At 44.7% G+C, this 21,228-nt stretch overlaps 1 protein-coding gene across 1 annotated transcript; it reads left to right on the top strand.

The window, feature by feature from the left end:
• Positions 1–356: 356 nt before the first annotated feature.
• On the top strand, positions 357–4,530 carry RPS13 (ribosomal protein S13). The gene is made up of 6 exons (XM_056493761.1): positions 357–470; positions 717–765; positions 2,182–2,260; positions 3,164–3,333; positions 3,677–3,777; positions 4,453–4,530. Exons 1-6 carry the CDS (start codon positions 448–450, stop codon positions 4,484–4,486), a joined length of 456 nt encoding a protein of 151 aa, XP_056349736.1. The 5' UTR covers positions 357–447; the 3' UTR covers positions 4,487–4,530.
• The last annotated feature ends 16,698 nt before the right edge of the window (positions 4,531–21,228 follow it).

The raw sequence follows: 21,228 nt of genomic DNA, 5'->3' as shown, positions 1-21,228 counted from the left end.
CGATCTTTGGAAAACGCTCTTTTCCCTATTTTTACGACTGTAGGGTTGTGTAGAACCCCCGTGACCTGCCTTAAGGCCGGGGCCCGCCCTCGCCGGGCGCTCCCTGACGGGGCGGAGGGCAGCGAGAGCAGGGCGCCTCCCTCCGTCTGTGTATCTCTGAGAACCAAATACTTTAATTAAACGGTAATAAAGATGTACAGTACGGCCCCGCGTCGGGCGGGCTCGCTGTGACTCCGTAACTCTCCTGTAAGTACATTAAACACTATTCTGGAATAAAACCCAACGCGTGGCCTGCTCTGTGACGGGAAGGGCGGGGCTCTGAGGGGGCGCGCGCGCGCGGTGCGTGCGGCGCTGATTGGCTGCGGCGCGCTGGGGGCGGGGCCGGCGCTCCGCTCGGCGGCGCGTGGGCGGGGCGGCCCCTTCCTGCCCTCTCTTCCCTGCGCCATCATGGGTCGCATGCACGCTCCGGGGTGAGCCGCCCGGCCGGGCCGGGTCCGCGCCCGGGGAGCGCCCCGAGGCTGCTCGGGGGGCTCGGGGGGCGCCGCCAACCGGGAGGGCGGCGGGGAGGGGGCGGCGGGAGCGCTGCGCCGCGTGTGGGGACGGCGAGGGAGGCGCGCGGCCGTGCGAACATGGCGGCGGGGTGGGGAAGGCCCGGGCCGCGGCCCGCCGGGTCCCTCAGCTCGGGCACTGAGTGTCTGATGTGCTTCTTCCCGCAGAAAGGGCCTGTCCCAGTCGGCCTTGCCCTACAGGCGCAGCGTGCCCACGGTGAGTACCTTCCCCGGAACCTTCCTCGGGGCCTTCCCCGCTCCGTGCGCGCCCCGGGATCCGCAGCGCAGCGCCTGGTGCCCGCAGAGGGAAGGGAAATGAGATCTGTGGTGTTTTGTGTCATCACTGCTAAATTGTGACCTGTGTAAATGCTTCTTTGGTATGTGATGGAGCAGGCTTCCCGGACTCCCTCTGTGGAAGCATTCAAAACCCGCCGGGATGTACTCCTCTGTAATTTAGGTGACCCTGCTTTGGGGAAGGGCTTGGATTAGATGATCTCCAGAAGTCTCTAACCCTAAAAACTCTGTGGTTCTGACATGATCCTTAGTATACTGAGGAAGCAAGTGTCTTTTCCTGGCCAGATGCTTCGTTTGGCAGAGAAGTCTCTTTTCGTCTTCATACCCTTTTCTATTGAAGTATTTCTTTAAGTACTTCGAGTCTGTATACTGATAATTCTTAGAGATTAAATCATTGTTTTCACACTCGAATCTGCAATTGTGGAATAAATCGATTGCCTTCAAAAATAATTACAACTAATTTGTCGGTAAGGGGACTAAACGAGGTAGTTTTGCTGTGCTTAATTCTTTCAAAGGTACTTTCTTTTAAAAAGGCTTTCTCTGTCCTCCTTAGCAAGATCATTTCTCGGAGGATCTGTGTGTTAGCAGAAAGAACAATTTGTGGTCCTTGTAGTAAAAAACAGTGAAATGAGAGCATAAACACCAAATCTGAAATTAAATAGATCTAATTAAAAGTGAGGTAATACGAAGCTGCTTGAAGTACTGCTGATGGTTAAACAGTTAAATAACAGTTGGGATGATAAATTGCTATATTGGTTTTAAAAAGGTCCTGTGGGGATTTTTTTTTCTGGCTTTATTTCTATTTTGTCTTAAATAATGGTCTTTAGAGAACTTCCGTGTTTATTTTTGCTGTACTTTTCTGTTTCATACTGTGACAGTACTAAAAAGTAAAAAAAAAGTAAAGTCAGGAACTTTTGTAGCCCATAGAAAGTCGTCAGGATAACGTGACTTGTTGTTCTTTTCCCATCAGTAATCATGGAAGCAGTGGCTTGATCTGTAATCTTTGTTTTGTCTGTAGTGTTGGATTTGTGCTTCTGGTGTGGCAGTTAAAGCTGCCAGAAATGATGATAAAGTTGGAGGCTTTATGGAGTTTTTTAAATAGAGACTCTGATCTTTACCTCTGCCTTCCCCCATGACATTTCACTAGCACTATAGGTTTATTATATGCTTAAAAACCTCTATATCATTGAAAGTCCAATTTCAGTTCTTGATTGTTTAAGCATTACAAAGCATCTCTTTTCTACCATTTATTAAAAGTTTTCATGTAGCTTGCCTGTGCCTCTGTATTAAGCAGTTGTTAATCATTTTGGCTTTTCTTTTTTTTTCTAATTTTCTTTAGTGGCTGAAACTTACTTCTGATGATGTAAAGGAACAGATCTACAAGTTGGCCAAAAAGGGCCTGACTCCCTCCCAGATTGGTAAGGATTATCAACCACTCTTGAATGGGTACAAACCCACATTTTTCTGACTGTAATATTGTAATTGTTCCTTCAGCCTGTATTAAATGATGTGCTGAGAGAACACAGCTTTTCTGGTGTACCTGTGTTCACTGTGGATACCACTGAGAGTCCTGGCATAATATCCTGCCATAAGGATCAGCCAGTCCAACACTGGGATAGTGTGTATTGTTCTTACAGGGAGCATACTTGGTGAGGCAGTGGGTTGTTTTTGTCTTTGTTACAAGTGGAAGACTTGAAGCATCTGTTTCATCTTACAGCCTGTCCTTAGGAATGGCCACTAATAGCTGTTGTAGGGAAGTTTGGTGTGCCCAGTTTCCTGGGGGAAATTTTCTAATTCCAGGAGCCCTGTGGGTTTTACTGAGCCAGGCACTGCAGTTGCACTGTGGACTGGTTTTGGGGTTTGAACCCTTCCAGAGCTGAAGTGTTTGCATGGCACAGCTTTATATGGTCATGAGCTGTGTGTGCAGTGTAAGTAGGTGCTGTGTAAATGAATTTTATTATTGTAATGCTGAAAGCAATATTAATTACTTATAGAGGGATCCATAGAGTGATTGAATATGTTGCTCTAATGAGTCCTCTTGAAAATTTTCCAGTAGTATTGGAAAAGAGGAGATGTCACGTGTTACCTGCCTAAGCATGATGAGGGAGTCAGTTGTCTTTTAAGTGCTCCCAGATAAAGTGCTTCAGCTTCTGTAAGTTGTATTTTGCTCACTCTTTGTCTACCATTTCTTCACTTGCCACTAGCAAGGTTTTTAACTTGGAGAAGACCTTTTTTGGATAGATTGTAGCTGTAAGGTCTGTTTAACAAGATTTGTTGGTGTATGTTTCTTCTTTTCAGTGTAAAATGTGTGTTCATTTCAGGTGTGATCCTGAGGGATTCCCACGGTGTTGCCCAGGTTCGCTTTGTTACTGGCAACAAGATTCTGAGAATCCTTAAATCCAAGGGACTGGCCCCAGACCTCCCTGAGGATCTCTATCACTTGATCAAGAAAGCAGTGGCTGTTCGCAAGCATCTTGAGAGGAACAGGAAGGTGAGTGCTCCTTTAGTTAGATAACTCAGTGTCTGGTTTTAAATTGCTCAGTAATTCATGTGCAGCTTGACAAAGCAAAGACTCTGTGCTGTTAGCCCCCCTTTGAGTAAACTCCTCAGTCTGGGGAGGCATTTTGATCAAGGAGAATGGTCTTTGAAAAGGATTTTAAAAGCAATGTTTAAACCATGAGTTCCTAGTCCTGCTCTGACTTTACTGAAGTTTTGGTAATGGAAATGTGAGGTTTCTAGCAATAGCTGTGGATTATTTGCTTTACTGAAACTCATCTGAATTCTACATTGAGAAGTCTGTAACGCTGGGGTTGTAATGTAACTTTGTTTTCCAGGACAAAGATGCCAAGTTCCGCCTGATTCTGATTGAGAGCAGGATCCATAGGTTGGCTCGCTACTACAAAACCAAGAGAGTGCTGCCACCCAACTGGAAGTAGTAAGTCTTCTTCTGCATTTCTCTTGGCACTGAAGAGTGCAGGGTCTTGTAAATTGTACTGGTGCTGTTATTCAGAGGGTGAGGAGTGCATTGTGATAGGTGTGTGTCACACACCAGGCAGCAGAAAACAAATGTTTTCATAAATAATCACCTCAAAAATCAATGAAACTTACACATGGGTAAAATGACTGCTGTAGCTATTGGATAAAAATCGTGGTCCCAACAAACAAAGTCATCACCAGGCAATTTTTGTAGCACTTTAAACTGTGGTCTTGGTTCTCTGATTCTTTTATAGTTCATGTCACTTTGAAAGCTCAGTGAAAAATGGCTTAGTTGCTGTGACAAAAAGGAAAGTAACTTGCAGCATTTCTCTAGGAGAGGTAACCACCACAGAATTCCCATAGATGTTAGGATTAGCTTCATTTTTCTGAGGAGGCTCAAATGCAGCTAGCCTGGTTTTTAAATATATGGTTTTGTGCTGTCACCCTAGGATTTTTATTGTAAAAGGAAGAGTGAAATCTTAGGCCATAAAAATTTTTAAGTAGTGATTTAGCTGCTGGTAGTAGTAGACTGATAGTGTAAACTTCTAACTGAAGCTTTGTTTTTGGTAACTAATTTGAAAAACTGTCTCTGCAATTAATATTTATTTCTTTTCTCTCTCTTCTCTCTTTTTAGTGAATCATCGACAGCTTCTGCCCTGGTCGCATAAGATCTGGCTGTAACTTACTGAAAGAATAAATTTTCCTTACCTGAGTTGGTGTTGTCTCTAAATGGTCTGATTGGTGTGTCAGAAGCTTCTGCTTGTTTTAGGAAGCTGCATATAAACAGAATATATTCCAGGTGTAGCAGACAAGTGGCTGTGGTTTCTGTATTGCTGTCCTGCAGTATCAAATCTGGGTCGTGGTTGTGCTACACCAGCTGGGTGCTGGTGTCTGTGCTTAAACTGGTTTGGTTTTTTTTTTACTACCTGAGAGCCTCGAGTTAGTGCAGTGCCCTGTTCATTCACTGCAAATGCGTTTTATTCCTGTGGGGCTGTGCCTCTGGTGTCCTGCAGAAGAACTGGGGGGAGAAAGCAGTGACAGCAGGAAGATTTGGAAATACATAAAACCCGTGGCAGAAGGGGTTAGCAGGAGGTGAGGGGTTAAAACAAAATTGGAGAGGTTAATTTATTCATCCCAGGTCATGTGGAGCTGTTGCTTACACAAGGAGCTTAAGCAGACCTCAGCCAGTTCCTGGCAGTAACTTTCTGTCATTTTGAAGTAATTTTAAGAGTAATCTTTGAGATTTGGACAGCAGTTTTAGCTCTTAGATGTGTCTTTACTGGAATAATTTTCCCTAAATCCAAAGAGCAGGAGCTATTGCATAGTCATTGTTGCCAACGTTGTGCCTCCAGATTTCTGATGGCTCTGACCTGAACTCACGTTTCTGCTGAAGGAACATGGAAAACAGACTTGGCATCTTTCTCCTTTTCTAGGAGAAAATTATCAACAGCTCAGTTACTCTGAGCTGTTGTGACTTTCTTGTCTGGTACACGTTGGAGTACTGTCCATCAGAGCACCCGGGACACTCGATCTCCTCGCTCCCTCTGCCTGCGTGCAGGTCGGGAGAGCGCCCGGGAGGTGTCGCTGGGAGCCCGGAGTGCTGCGAGCTGCGCGCCCCGAGCAGCGCCACCTGCGGGGCCGACGGGCAACGGGAAGGATTTCCCATCTGCCGGCTGCTCCCGGGGCTTTGGGAGCTTTTGGGAGCTCGCTGGGGCTGAAGGTGTTTCCCTCAGGGTGGAAGAAGAGACGTACACCATATCTCTTGTTGCTTATGTTGCTAAAGATTCTGTATTTCCTGTGAATCATACAGGCTGGTTTAGGTAAATTGTGCTCAGTAGGATTAATCATAAAATCAGAATGGCCTGTATTGAAAGGGACATTAAAGATTATCCAGTTCTAACCCCCTGCCTTGGGCATGGACACCTCAGAGCCCCATCCAGTCTGGTCTTAAACACTTTGAGGAATGGGGCAGCCAAAACCTCTCTGCATAGCCTGTTCCAGTGCTTCACCACTCACAGCAAAGAATTTGTTCCTAATACCTAACCTAGATTTCCTTTCTCAGAGCCCATTGCTTCTTGTCCTATCACTACAGCTCCTGAGGAAGTATCCCTCTCCAGCTTCCCTGTAGGCTGCCTTCAGGTACTGGAAGCTGCTGTGATGTTTGCACGCAGCGTCTTCCCCAGACTGAAAAACCCCAGCTCTCCTATCCTGTCTTTATAGGGGAGCTGCTCCAGTCCTCTTTACCAGCTTCATGGCCCTCCTCTGGATTTGCTCCAATCATTCCACATTAATTTTATTTTGAGGACCCCAGGGCTGGATGCAGTGTTCCAGGTGGGGTCTCACTGGAGCAGAACAGGGGCAGAACTCCCTGCCTTGACCTGCTGGTGCTGTTGTTGCAGCCCAGGGATTGTCCATCCCTTACCTTTGGATTGCCAGAACAGGCACAGCAGGAGTTGGGCTCCTTGCCCCAGGGCAGCCCCAGGGCTGTCTGCTCAGCAGCTGCTGTGGGAACAGCAGGGGTAAATCTTCCCTGGGGGCAGACCCCTGGAAACTATGAAAGTGAGCAATGTGTCAGAGAGATGTGCTCCAGGAGGAAAAGGGTCACTTGGAAGTATCAGGTGAGGCTTGGAAGCATCAGGTGAGTTCATAATTTGTGGTACAGGGCTATGAAACTCTCTCAGGGAGTCTGCTAAGTTTTGTGCTGTGTTCTGAGCACTAGGACTGCCCTGGGCAGCTCAGGACTGGTGATCCAGCTGCCCAGGAGGTTTAGTGGAATCTTTCTTCCACTCTCTGTAAAGGTACAGTAACTTGTCTGGGGAGAAGTGATAATGGGAATAAACCCAGACATGGATATAGTTGCTCAAAATTGTTTTTTTTAAGGGCTAGCACAAGCTATCCCTGCCTCATGGTTGTCTCCAGGCACCACTCTGGCTTCCCTCTCCCTTAGCACTGTGGGTGTTCTCAGGCTTTGGGCCCCACTGCCCTCTTTCTACTGTCATTGTCAAGTCTCTTTATGGCTTTCCTTGCCTTGATTTTACCTTCAGAATATACCGGTTCTGCCTTATTCCCAGCAGCAATGTATGAATTTCCAGCACTGCCTTTTCCTCCCAGTGGCATTTTTTGCTCTCCCAGCAGGTACAAATCTGAACAATGATTATTTTATTTTTTTTTCTTGTCCTATTGTGAGCTTTTTCTTGCTTTTGCTGGAGCACACATCAGAAAGGAGCCCTCAGCTTCTGTCACTTCCATCTCTCTTGGCCCTTTCTTCTCCAGAGAGAAGCAGCCCCCTTTTTTTGCAAATCAGTCAAGCTGCTTTTCTTCCTTTCCTTTAGGTGACATGAGTTTAGCCTACCCTGGTTTGGGTCAGCTAGGGCAGCACTCAAATGTATGAACACACCTTCATGTTTTCTTCACTTCAGCCTGGAATGGTAAATCCAGAAAGGTCTTTGGTTAAATCAATAGATGCCAGGTGCAGTTTCTACCTCTATTTCTAGGAAAGCATTTGAAAGGTGACTGTTAAGTATGAAAAGGATTAACCCTGACAGGGATTTAAGGGAAAGCTTTGATTCAGTTATGGCCAGAGGACTCTCAGTGCTAGGTATCTCTATTCTGAAGGCTTTGGTGGTGTGTGACTGGCTCTGTTGTGGAGGCAGATAAACCATCTTTTACCCCTGGTTTTTTTCGGATTGGCAGTTCCTGCTTACAGGTACCTCTGTGAAAAAAAACCAAAAAAAAACCCCCAAACCTTAGTAATTTATTTCAAGTAAGGAAACCTGAACACCAGTTATTCTGCTGTTGAGTCATTGCCACTGCTGGAAACCACAAATTTCTCAGCTGAAAAGGGGCAAAAAAAGTAAACCAAGCTACAGCAGTGACAATCAGAAAAATCAAGAAATTATGTGGATTTACAAAGGCAGAGCTGCTAGTATGTGCTGCTTTGTTTTTTGTTTTTTTTTTTTTTTGTTTGTTTGTTTGTTTTAACAGCTTGTTTCCAGTTGCATTTTCTGCCACTCTGCATTTTAATATTCAGCTCAAAATCAATGCTTGCAAGTTAATACCAAACAGCAAAAAGTGAATGAAAAGTGCACCGTGGTTTTTCTTCCACTGTTTTCAGTGTCACTTACACATCACGAAACACGGTGTAAATTAAAAAGCACCTCACGTGTTTCTCGGGGCTTCTTTCCCCGTTCCCATTTAAGTAAAGAGCAGTAGAGCCCATGGAATTCACCAAAGGCAGGTTGGGTGCTCGCCGGGAGAGCTGGTGATTCTGGCTTCAGCTAATGCTGCTTCACGTTCGCGCAGTTGTTTTGTTCTCCTTTCAATGCCGGGATCAAACTCGTGAAAAAATGCGGCTGTTGCTGGGAAGTCCCTTCAATAACTCGGCCCATTTGCATGACAATAGGTGGCTGTGCCCTGCTAACCTCCCTCCTTCGCCAGCACATATCTTGGCAGCAGGAAATGCTTCCACACTGTTCCCCGCATGTCCGTGAATGTCCTTTTCTTGCTTCCAGGATTGCTGGACATAGTTGCAGTTGGATAAATGAAGGTTTCCCTCATTTTCTCTCCCCTCTTTTCCTTTCAGGATAAATTTCACTTGTGGATAGAAATCTATAAACTTGGTGATGAGCAGTGCTGCTGATCAGTGTGAGTGCTTTGTTCTCGCCACGGGATTTATTAGAGATGTTCCCCAGCCGCAAGTGGAGCCGAATGGATGAGAGAGGATAATGTTAATGGCAGGGCTGTGTGCACTGGATGTGAGGCTAAACTGCACATTGTTCATTGTGCTACAGGGCCTGGCGACCCCAGGACTGGCAGCCCCTTTCTGCTTGCTCAGTGCTCAGGCAAAGGCAGGGAAGCACAGCCCCTCATCCCAAGCCCTGAGCTGGAATATGGGTGGCAGGTAATGATGTCGGCTGTGCCCGAGGCTAGAGGTGTACCTACATTAAAAGATCACCTGAGTTTTCTAGTGACTGCTGGTTTTACAGGCTGATATTTTATTCCCTTTGAGGCTGCTCACTCAAGACCCCTTTTCAGGTCAGAATTCTCCTTCTTCAGAGCCAGGAAGGGGCTTTCAAGTTTAGTGCAGCTGTCAGGGATCAATCTCTTTTACAGCTCCTTCAAGTTCTTTCTGATGCAGATGAATAATTTCCGTAGATCTCGAGTCCTGTGTTATGCCGGAGTGAGAAGAGGGTGACTGGTGTTTTGAACTGTAGGAGCTGTCGACTGACTGGGTGAAGAAACCAGTGACAACTATTAAAAATTAATCAGGTTAAATGAACTTGGGAAGGATCCTAATCTAAGGGGAGCAGTTCTGATGGTGAAAGCATTTGAGATTTGCAAGAAAGGGGATGGAAACCTCTTTCAGTACTGTATATTTTAGTGGACATGGGGCACACTGAAAGCTGGTGTGAAATACAGGCTATAAAAGAAATGGTTTCCTCATGAGGTTTTTTTTTCCTGTTGCTTTGCTGATACAAAGAAACAGCACATAGCATCTGCCTTTTATTTTTTTTTTTTTTTCTTTTTGAAGTCCATCCCATCTTGCTCAGCTCTGCTGGCCTTGGCAAAACTAGGACTATAAAGTGATAAATTCTCAGAAACTGCTGATGGGGCAATATCTATCTATTATATTGGGTGTTCCATTTTCACCTCAAATTCATGCTACAAATATCTCCTTACTCATCACTTAGGTAGTTGTTCCTGTTAAATTTGTTCAGCAGTAGATTCAGGTCTGGATTCTCTTTTGGTTTAGTATTCTGTTATTTTCAGTGCTCTGTCTGACAAGCAATACAAGAATAATATTTTTAAATGGTATTTAGGTAGTCTCAATCAAGCTAGGATCTCAAAACCATAAATGATTAATAAATAAAGCCCTTACTAAGAAATAACATTCCTATAATGTGCAAAGAGGTGGCAATTTCAGTGGTCCCAAATTCTTTGTGAGTTTTGGGTAATGACCTGGGAACAGTCACTTTCTGGAGAGTGTTTGGTTTTCTGGAATTCGCCAAATGTGAGTGTTGCCAATGTGATGCTGCAGAAACACCATTTTAGTGATGTCCAGTTCTTATGTAGTAGTTTTGATCCATAAATTCAATGGTTTGTGTGAAAATAGAGTAGATACCCCCCAGCTTTGCAGGGTGACAGGCACAAAGCAGTGGAAGGGTTTGCTTGGGGCAGGAGAGCTTGGCACCAGCTGTGAGGTCCTGGATCCCAGTCTGCTGTCCTGCCTGTGAGCCTGTGCTAGCTGCACTTTAAACAGCTGGGTGTTTATGTGTAAATAACCTGTGTGGGGAGTGGTGCAGAGCAGGGAGGCAGCTCACAGAGGCTTTTGGGGACACAGACCATGGCACTGACTCCTGGCACAGGGTCCTGGGGTGTGGCTCTTGGTGGACAACAGTGGGCAGTGACATCAATCCCTCTTTGCACTGATGGATGTACAAGGCTTGGAGTGGAGGGAACCATTCCCCAGCCTCTTCCTGCCCAGAGTGGGGAGTGGGCTGGACCTTCCTTCCTTAAAGGAGCACCTGGGACATGGAGACAGCTTTGTCTCTGAGATTTGTCTATGTGATTGTGCTCTTGGGCACTTAATTCTTCTGCCAGCTCAAAGCAGAGTGTGATCTGGTCTCTTGCTTTAGCTTGTCTTTTTCTGTGTATGGCAAATCTGGATGTAGGAAAGGAGGACATAAAAAGCAGGAAAATTAAGGTGCTTGGCCCTGTTGTACAGTTGAGACACTGTCACTTCTCAGATTTGAAACTTCTTAGTTTACAAGTTCTGTGGTAAATTCCTGCATAATAATGGCCCAACTAGGCTGCCAAACACACAGGGTTTCCCTTAAAGTATGGGTAGGTTCTATGTTTCAGTGATCTCTGAAAATTGTCTTCTCTTCTTAACAAAAATCAGTCTCTTCTGCAGCTGTTTAATAAAACCCTGAGAGCTGCAAATCAGTCAAGTAAAAAATTCTGTTTCATGGAATGATTCCTGTCAGCCTTGCTTCTGATTCAGAGAACCAACTAATAGGGTTAAATCTGAGCAGTTTAATGGAACAATGTTATTTAAGCAAAGCAATCATGTCCTGCTGCAGTGTTGTTTGGTATTAAACAGCAATTAGATTTGTCTGCCCAACAGAATTGCAAAGCTCCTCTGAAAGCAGCTGTAATCTGAAATGTCACACTGCAGATACCAGTGACAGATAGGGTCTAACAAAACACAGGCTTTGGCTGCTGCTCCTCACATTGATGGATAATCCCATGGCATGCAGCAGTTTAGGACTGTTTATGTAGCTTGCAGTTTAGGTTGGGTTTATTCCTTCCTCTGTCCTGTACGAGCTCCACTGACAGCCAGGTTAAACTGCAGGGCTCTGCCCTGTCACTTACTCTGCAGTGAAGGTCAAGTGAAATGGAATTTAGGATGATCAGCCTGAGGTGCTGGATATAACAGCACATGCATTGGACTCCACCCTGATGTCTTTGCAATGGTTCACTCTGGAAGCACAAGGAGCTGAGCAGCAGTTTTGGAAAGCTGCAGAGGTGGGTCATGCAGGAATCAGCACCAACAGTAAAGCAGATGTGCTGATTTAGAGGGGTGTTTCCACAGACACATTACTGGATTTGGTTCAGCAGCCTGCATGGGAACTTCCACAAGGGACACTTTGTGGATTGCATAAATCTCTATCTCCAGACTCATGCAAATTTGTGAGAATTTTTGCTTAAAAACACCCCTAGAACATGTAGAATGTGTCAGCCAGTGTTAAACAGCAGAACTTTTATTAGGCACAATACCCTAAGTAATAAGCCTTCCTCTAAGCATCCTGACTTTTCATCCTTAAACAATTGTGTTGGAAAATGAAAGTGAAAGGAAGCTGTATGGCATCAGACTGTAGAGTAGGTACAAACCTGTGATGTGAGTAAAAGAGCTGGCCATGGGTGTACTTTTAGCCTGAATATTTCCTTTCCTGTGAGCTGAGAGATAGCAGGAAATTGCTTCTTGCCCTGTATTTTTCAGGGGCTGTGAAGGTGTAGCTGTCCTGGAGGTCTGCAGCAGTGGCAACACTCTGTTTTTATGGCCACAAAACCAGCAGTAGACCCTGGATTAGATTGTGCTGGGCATTTCAAGCAGTGGGGTTCTTTTCTGCTCCCTAGTCCCTGTGTACTCCTGCACTTATCAAAGCACTGAAACTCATCAGGGAGTGTGTTGAAATGCCTGGAGTCCTGATGTGTGTTATTTGTACCTTTTCTTTGATCTGTGCCAGTCAGATGTAGCTGGGGTAGTCTGAGTGCTGTCTCTTCCATCACTTCCCCTCCAAGATGTTGTATCCTGGTGATCTGCTAAAGATTCCCCACTTCCATGGCTGGAAAAAGTGCCAAGCCTCATTTGTGTTCATTTAGGCTTCAAGATCTCACAAAGAGCAATGACTGTGCACTTTGGATATAATTCCTGGTCCTCAGGTGTGCTGCTGATTCCTGTTAGCTGGCACTTGAGCAGCTTTCCCTCCACTCCTGGCTGTTGCCACCAGCCCAGCAAATCTGGGAAACCGTGCGTGGGATGAGCTTGTGTGGTCCTGGTAGCAGGAGGCTGCTGCCACCAATGCCTTTTCTGGGAGACTCCCTTCCCCTCCCTGCTATGTGACCCACATAGGTCTGGATAAAAAGGGGGACAGCCAAGAGAAAGCAGCTTTGGCACAGAGACATTGCCCAGTGTGCATGCAGGCCACAGCCCAAGCAGCCCAGGGAGGGGCAAGTCAAACAGAAAATTAGGATAATTACTTTTATATGTGGCAGTGCTGTAGTTCCTCTCAGAGGGACCCCAAACTTCTTAGTAGAGTAGTTTTTTCCTTTTTAATTATTGTTCAAATGTTTCTTCCCTCGATCTTGAATTACTCTGAGTGCTTTTCATAGGTTAATCTGCCTCTTTGCCCTTGAGGGTAATTGAGCAGTCACTGGGTTTGCATTTATTTTCTTTTTATCTTTCAAATGTCTATAGGCCATTGTCATTTTTAAAATTAATTAAACCCCCCCTATAGTTCTTTTACAGTTCAAATTTGCTACAAAAGCAAGATTCAAATTGCAGCATTCTCTATGGAGAATGATGAGTGTGTTATGTAGGGGTGCAGCTCCTGTTCTTGATGTAATAACTCCAGTAACAAAGACACCTTTCTTCAGGGTACCTTCCTTCAATTACCCTTTTCTTTTTCTTTCTTTGCTAATGTTAATAATTCAGCATGTGGAAGCAAACTCTTAAAGGGAGATAAATGCTTTGTGTCCCGACATTTTGAATTGAAGTTCCTTTGATAATGCAGTCCCTGGAGTGTGTTTGGGCTCGGTAGCCCTGGGGCATTAAGGCAGATCGTGCTGCCTTGGGAAAGCCACGAGAGGACAGCACTGTGAGCACTTTGTCTTCACCTTTTAGAATCGTTTATCCAATCCCCTGGGAAAGCCTTTCAGTACTGCACTGTGTTTTATGGTCCCTGCTTTTCCTGTTCAGTAAGGAGTGCTTAGGGAAGGCAAGGGCAGCAGTGGGTTTTGCACAACAATAATTACTTCAGGCTTCAATACCAGGGACCTTTTGACCTGATGCCACTCAGGCTGATTCTGTCATGTTTAATCCCTCATGCCCTGTGAGCCTGCAGAGATGTCCTGAGCTGATACTTACATTTAAACAACGCCTTCAAGGTAAAATTCACGTGCTGCTCCACTTCACATTCTGCACTGAAGCCTTCAGGAATTGCTCTGGAGCTTTGAGAAGCTGTGCCTTTGTTGGGAGGCTGCATGGCTGGTGCTTAAAGCCTGAGATTATGGATTGGTTCTGTTCTGTTCCTGCCCTGCAGATTTGCCCGGAGCTGCTTGCTAATTGCCGAGCCTTTGAAAACAGTTTAACATGTTGGCTACATGTTTTTGTTTCCTCAGGGCTGGCTGTGCCCAAATAGCATCATTTATTAATTGTTTAGTTTTCAGACTGAAAGCTCCATGCAGGTGTGGGTAGCCAATGCTTTTTTCTGGTTGTTAAAATCAGGCAGTTTTGTTAGCCACTGTTTGTCATCTCTTCATAAATTCTGGGTGTACAAGTACAGGCACAAACAAGCAGAGTGTTAATTAAGAGTCTTTTGGCCTTATTGCTTAGTTTGTCCTTGGATTGGCCCACTCTTAATTACTACCCAGTTACTATTGCTATTATTCTTGTTTAATGAGATAATCCAAATAATCTCATTCCAGTTTCACAGATCATTAGATCCAACACACTTATTAATAAGGCATTTGTGAGCTCTTTATGTCCACTCAGCTGTTTTCCTCTATGATGGAGGGAAGGGATGCTCTGAACATTTTGCAGTTGGATATGTTTCCTCAAAGCATTGGCACTTGCCACTACACATTGTTTGAACAGCTGCTTCTTTTGGTGAACTGCAGTGATAAAACCTTGCACATCTTGGACAGAGGTGTTGGCTGAGCTGGTGAGGAGTGGCTCTGGCAGAGAGGGAGCTGCTGCAGCCTCTCTCCTGCCAGGAAGGGTCACCTTTCCCAGCCAGGCAGGAAGGTGCAGCAGGGTGAGAGCGAGCTCTGCCAACCCCCCAGTGCCAGCCAAAGGTGAGGAAGCCTTTGATCAGGGCTCCTAGAGGGGTACTTGGGTATCTGTTTGCTTACCAGGATTGAAAACAGTGAAAATTCTCTAAGGAATCGGAACGAACAGGTGTGAGTGGCTGTGCTTTTGTGCCAACAATGGAAAAACCCCAGTTTTTGCACACACACATGTGAATTAAATGCAAAGAGTAACACATGCTTCACTGCTTTGGTGGAGTGAACCTCTGACCCTGGAGGATGTGAGCTCTCCTGGTCATGTCAGTGACTTTGTCACTGGGGCTGAAAACCATTGCTGACTTGGAACAGTGCTCCAATAGTGAAATAGCCAAAGGAAAAGGGTTAAAATAATCAACCTCATTCCATTGTTGGACAAACTGGCACAGGCTGAGCAGCTGAATTTCCTCCTATTCTGTAAGACTCTTCTCCCTGCTGTGTCACCCACATGTGCTGTGACAGAAATGGAAGGAGGGCTGCTAGAAAGGACTGGGGGCTGGAGACCCCATCTGGGTGTGGGACACAGGCCCAGCCCATGGTTCTGCTAAGTCTGGAACTTGCTGTAAAGGCAAGATCTAAAGGATCTAAAGGATTTTTCTCAGTAGAAAGCTGTTGTTTGCAGGAGGGAGAGCTCCATCTGCTCTGCTCATGGTCACCGCTGGCCTGTCTTCACCCCTGCAGCACTGGAAGCCCAGCCAGGCTGCTGACTTAGCCTGCCCTCACATGCAAAAGTCTTTAGCCTGATTAAGAGTTAACTCTTTGTAAGGAAATGTGCCTTGAGGCTACAGTGGGGATAACCCAGGCTGTGGGTTTCTCATGTGACACCAGCCCTGCTTAAGCAGGATTTAGCAGTCTCCTCCTCAAGCCCCTCTTCCTACCCCTCTGCCTTTCTCTGGGTGTCAGCAATACACAGACAATAGAGTTTGAGAAGGGAAAAAAGCAAATCATAAAGCAAGTAGGAGGCTTATTTGGTTGATTTCTTAAAAAGAAATTCAAAGTCTTTTCTCTGATGTGTTTTCCCACGTTGCTGCACAAACAGCTCGGTCAGGAAGCAGAGCAGAGGCAGGAGCAGCTCTGCCTCAAAAGTGACAGGGGTTGCATGAGGTTTGTGTTAGTGTCTGGTGGCAGGGCCAGCCCCCAGCTGAGCTCATGCCATCTGCTCCAGTGCTGTCCCCAGGGCTGTGCCAGGGCAGCTGGTGCAGGCTGCACCCAGCACAGCACTGCCCTGAGCCAGGGCTGCAAGTTCAGCTGCAGTCTGAACACAGCTTCTGCCTCTCCTTTCCCACTCTGGGACAGCAGGGAATGAGCTTAAGGATGGATAATCCAGGCTAACTCTACAGTGAAAACAAGTCCCTTACCTCAAATACCACCTGAGTCTCTCCTGCCTTCCCAAATCTCTGGGTTCCCCATCCTTCAGCAGCACCAATATTCTCCTGGCACAGACTAGGGCAGGGAAAATTAATTGTAAGGACACCCCCTTTCTCAGAACCTGGCCTTCTGTTCAATGTAAATGAAGGGCAATCTGTGGCCTATCAACAGACTGTTTCCTTTGGGAAAACAGCCTCACACTTCCCAGACTTCCCTTTCCACTACTGACTGTTGGCATCTTTTCTTACCTCAAGATCTGCTACATTGCTGCAAAGGGTTATTTTTTTTTTTTTCCTTTAATTAATTTCTTTCAGCTCTGTCAGGATAGAGGGTAATTAAATGCTTCAGTATCTTGTCATAAAAATGCCACTTTTCAGAGGAATTGTCTTAATGAGCCTGTTTTTCAGTATAGCAGAGGCTCATCTATTAGTCCAGTGTATATTTTTAGAGCATGGCATTAGCCAGAAAAGCCCATTAGATCGTTATACAAGTGGCTGAATCAGCAAACTGTATCTGCTGCTATTCTGTCAAAGCAATAACGTTAACATTATCAAAGTGATTAAAAGCCATTCATTCATTTTGCATCTGGGTTGACAAGTTCATTCCTGCAGAGGCACACAGTGTGGAGCTGTGAGAAAGGAAAACTGAAAGCTCATCATCTCCCTCAACCTGAAGATCTCCCAGTGTGTGACAGATGCAATCAAAACATGACAATTGAGTGGGACACTGGATGTCTGTGTTCTGTCACACCGTGGGTTGGCACTGACAAAGCAAAATCAGCCTTAGCCTGGGACCCTTTTTAAGGATTTGCATCTTTCTGCTGTGGAAAAAGCTGGTTTCTGGAACAGGGCAGGGTTTCCACCACAGAAACCTTGTCCTTCAGCTCTGGCTCATCCTCCTGGAGCCTCAGAGCAGTGATGGTGCTGCTGGCCTCTCCTTTGGGATGTTGCAGGTGTTTTTAGCCAGTGGCTTCCCTGGATCTCCCCCTCAGGAGCCAGGAGGGCTGGGTTCTCCTGTTGCAGCTCTTGGCCTTGGCAGGGCTGTTTGTCCAGGGTTTACACAGAGAGCAGAAGCAAAGGGAGGGATAAACAAGTGTTGGCATCACTGTCATGACCTTTCTGGAAAAGCTGAGTAGACTTTTTGATTCCTGGGGACTGCCTGGGGAAGCTGCTCAATTAACTTGCTTGCAAAAGGTGCAGCATATCCAAATCCTTCCCATGGATAGGGCATGATCCAGTGGCAAAGGGCATGGGAGCTGCAAGAGCAGCCCCTGGGGCTGAGGCTGGACTGTCCTGCTGGCCTGAGTGAGAGATTTGCAGGTAGAAGCCTCTGGTTTCTGCTGACAAATATAAAGCAGCTTGGAGTTCTGCAAGTCAAATGGTGCATCAAGGAAGGAAAAGGCAGAGGAGAAGATGATCAAGCTGTTTCTTGGTAAAAATCCACCACCTGCTTCCATCAGTGATCCCACCTACTCAGCTCTGGTCAGCACCTGAATGAGTTGAATTGCATTGAAAACAAACCAATCAGTTATCACACTGGGGGACATACAGATAGCTGAGATATTTTTTCCATGTTGTGGCTTGTCTTAATTCTGCTGATGTCAGAGTGAGCCTTTGTTAGGGATTCATTTTAATGCCATGAGCCTGTTGTGGCAAAGTGTCACTAACACTCTGTGACTGTTTTAAATCAGTTTCTTGTGGCATCACTGTAAGTGTGTGCTGTTGCATCCCTGTCCAGGGAGTATTTGCATTTTTGGTGGTTGGTGTCCATGCTACACACAAATTAGTCTTTCTTACCACAATGAAGAAGACCAATATTTAAAAAAAATTTTAATCTGCAAATAATAAAAAAGTAGCAAATCTGATGACTGATGCTTATACAGGGGTGAATTGCTCCAGTAGAGCACCAGTGATGCTCTCAGAGCCACGAAGATGAAAAAAAATCCATTAAAACTCTGGATGACTCAGGTACTTTAGTTATCTAGTTGAACGGCAGTTTTGGTTTCCCTTTCCTATTTCTAGGCAACTTTATAGTCACTTGGCCTCCTTCTCATTGAATTTGTCTTCATTGCACTCTTCAAATCAAGAAAATGAATGCTTTTAACTGTTTATTGTCTTCCATAGACTGCTACTATGAATCCTGCCTGGGAAAGAGTAATTTTTTATAAATGGTGATTTCAAATCATCAGGTGAGAGTTGATAGAGATAAACAATGCATTCCCTGTGTGCCTGCCACAAGAGAGCAGTGTTGGTGCAACAAGCTGGGACAGCCTGCTCGGGCAGTGGAATCCTCCCAGCACAACGCACCTCGAGTGCTGCAAGGCAAATTCAAATGCAGCACAGCAAATCTGCTGGGAGCTCAGCAGGATTAAGGGATAAAAATAATGAATGGGGCCTAATTTCTGGTATTGAGATTTGAATTTCTTAAAGGCATCATTGATATGACTGTGGATTCTTTGGGAAATTTCAAGGAGTTGGAAATTTCATCATACTGCTGATAATCTAAACATGGTTTTTTTTCCTTTTTTTTCCTCCAGTGTGACTCCATTGAAAGCATTGCTGTTTAGTTGGTTTCTCTGAGAGTGTAATCTGGTCATGTGTGTATATTTGGGTAGGGTGGCCTAATTGTGACCTTCCAGTACCTGAAGGGAGCCTGCAGGAAAGATGGGGAGGGACTATTTACATGGGCATGTAGTGACAGGATAGTGGGGAATGGCTTCAAACTGAAAGAGTAGGTTTAAATTAAATTTTTGGGAAGAATTCCTTACTGTGAGAGTGGTGAGGCTCTGGCACAGGCTGCCCAGGGAAGCTGTGGATGCTCCATCCCTGGCAGTGTTCAAGGCCAGGCTGGATGGGGCTCTGAGCAGCCTGGGATAGTGGAAAATGTCCCTGACCATGGCAGGGGGGTTGGAACTGGGTAATCTTTTAGGTGCCTTCCAACTCAGGTGGTTCTATGATTTTCAGGACTGACTCCAAGCTCTGTGGAGCCACAGACTGGGAATTCTCTGTGGATATTGAATGCTGGATAAGGCTCATTAGCACCCAGATTAATTTTTAAACCCACAACCCAGTCTGCCCAGCTCTGTGCTTTGGGAGAAGCACAAATCTACTGCTCTGCTGCAGGTGCCCAAATCCCAGTTATATGAAACAACTAGAACTGTGCTCAGTAGATTCACTGCACCTATACCTTCCTGGTTGGAGACCAGAACTCCAATGACTGCCAATTTCTCCTCAAAAAAAGAAAAATTAAAACTTTTTTGTTGGGAAGTTGATATGGATTAATGTGGAAATAATTTACCTTAATTTGTGCTCAACTTGTTAATGAAAAATCTGCCTCAATATTGCAAATTATAACTGCTTTCAGACTTGGTCAGATTACTGATTTTCGCTGAAATGTATTAAAAATATTTTTCTACCAAGGAAAGCAAATACTAAATTTTTTAAAGCATATGCCTGATATCTCCCGACATGGAAGCCTGGACTCTGATTTTAAATCTGCCACTTTACTGAGTGGCTGTCAATGATCTGTTTCCATGTGATGGAGAGCTTGCTATCTAAAAATGACATGGCAAGTATGTGTCAAAATGAGAGCCTACAGAAGCCAGGCTCAGGCTTAAGAAAGCAGGATGGATTACTCTGAAGACAAGATGTGTTTAAAGGAGAGAAGGATGTAAATGGGGAGAAGTTGCTAGAGGGTTTAAAAAAAAAAAAAAGAGTTGAAAAATGATCCAGTCATGGAGCAACATTTTAAACTTGAAGTAAGTGGAAGAAAGATAGCAGACTGCACTCTCTCTCGATGCAATAAAATGCTGAAGTTAGCAGAAATGGATCAGCAGATAATTTGTTCCATTTGGAAGAGACCAACAAAAGCAGTTGGGTGAGAGGAGAAATTTGTGGGAGAGCATGGCTGTGCTACATCAGAGTACAGTGGTCTAGACAGGTCACTGGCCTTTCTCCAAGTATCTGCCACTGGATACTTAGGAAGGGGTAGCAAAAATGTATGTGACAAGTTGGTGATTACTTTTTTCCTGCTTTACCCATTATTTTTTAAAAGACAAATAGGGAGAAGGGGTTGCAGTGTGCAGTACCTTGTAGGTGAGAATGGGAGCTGGGATAAAGTCTATCTGAACTGATTAGCCAAATTAGTGCACTTGCTAAAGTAGCCAAAACTGAGCTTCATTTTGACTAAAAATAGTTCTCTTATCTAAATATGTCATGTACCCACTCTGCCTTCCACTTCCGAAATGTTATCACAGCTGCAGTGTCCTGCATCCTAAATTTAGAACCATTCATGCCACTGAATTCTCCAGCACAGTAGATGGATGCAGCAGCTTTTTTAGAAACTGAAAAATAGAAAAGGTTAAGAATAACATCATGCAGAGCCACCATACTGAAATATCTGTGCTTCATCTTTGGTAGCCATTGCTGTCTTCAGCTCTTTAATGATGGTACAAAATGTGTGGGGATTTTAGTGTCTGAATTATCAGAGATGGTTCTGGTCTTTTTCTAGAATGCTGACGAGTGTCCTTGACACCCCTTTTGTGAAACAGTGTATTTGACTACAATCTGTGAGTCACACAGGGCATGAACTGTACTGGCTGTTTATTGCTGAAAGCCAAATTTGAATGTAAAATATATCCCTAATAAGCAGCAAGCTGAGACAAAGGACTGCCAGAGCTTGATAGATCTATAGCTTTTCATGAGCCCTCACAAATGGAGGTTGTTTGGGATTTGTTTGGTTTTGCTGTTGGTTTGTTGTTTTTTTCACAGGTACATGCAGAAACAAGGTCACAAAATCCCTTTTTTTCTCCTGCTCATATACAGTTGTCAGCACAACAGCCCACATTATATCTGATAGCCAGTGCATTTTCATACTTTAGGACCTTCCAGAATACCTTTCACTAAATCCAGCTCTGAATGAAAAGTTTATGCTACTTAATAGTTTCTGTTATTGAATGGTTGGAAACTCTTTCTTTATTTTCTGTCTTATCAAAATTTCTTTAAGAGATACAAATATCCCCTCTCTTGACAGAGTAGGTGAGCAACTTTTATGTTTAGATTAAGCCTTTGTGTTTAGATTAGTTATAAGGTTGCTCATCAGCTGACAAACTGAGCAGAGTTCATGAAACAGCCTGAAATGCTGTTAGATCTAGTAAAATGTGAAATGTTGTGTTTGTCCTAATGTTCTGCCAGTTCTTGCCAGATTACCACCTTAAAAATTTGGCAGTGTTACACTTGAGTGTAAAATGTGACTTCACAGAAGAAAATTACTTTTTTTTAATCTGGCCAAAGATGGAGAATCTTGAGGGACCAGGAGATTAGGAAATCAGGAGATTTACTGTTATAATTTTTACAGCTGTTTCTCTTTTGGAAACTCTATAAATTCTAAATATTGAGAATCAAGTTCTTCAAATGAATTCCTAAAGTGACTTAGAATATAAAAATCCTATGAATGGTAGAGGAGGGGGAGCAGAAAA

This window comes from Oenanthe melanoleuca, chromosome 5, assembly GCF_029582105.1.
Source record: "Oenanthe melanoleuca isolate GR-GAL-2019-014 chromosome 5, OMel1.0, whole genome shotgun sequence".
In the NCBI taxonomy this organism is placed as follows: domain Eukaryota; kingdom Metazoa; phylum Chordata; class Aves; order Passeriformes; family Muscicapidae; genus Oenanthe; species Oenanthe melanoleuca.
Note: the sequence above shows the minus strand (reverse complement) of the source record. Positions and strands in the feature narration are given on the sequence as shown.

What these genes read in the sequence shown, in the direction of transcription:
- RPS13 (XM_056493761.1), top strand. Translation starts at nt 448, where the DNA reads ATGGGTCGCATGCACGCTCCGGG. An exon ending in CCTGACTCCCTCCCAGATTG is followed by an intron (nt 2,261 to 3,163) that starts GTAAGGATTATC and finishes TGTTCATTTCAG; the next exon opens with GTGTGATCCTGAGGGATTCC. An exon ending in CTGCCACCCAACTGGAAGTA is followed by an intron (nt 3,778 to 4,452) that starts GTAAGTCTTCTT and finishes CTCTCTTTTTAG; the next exon opens with TGAATCATCGACAGCTTCTG.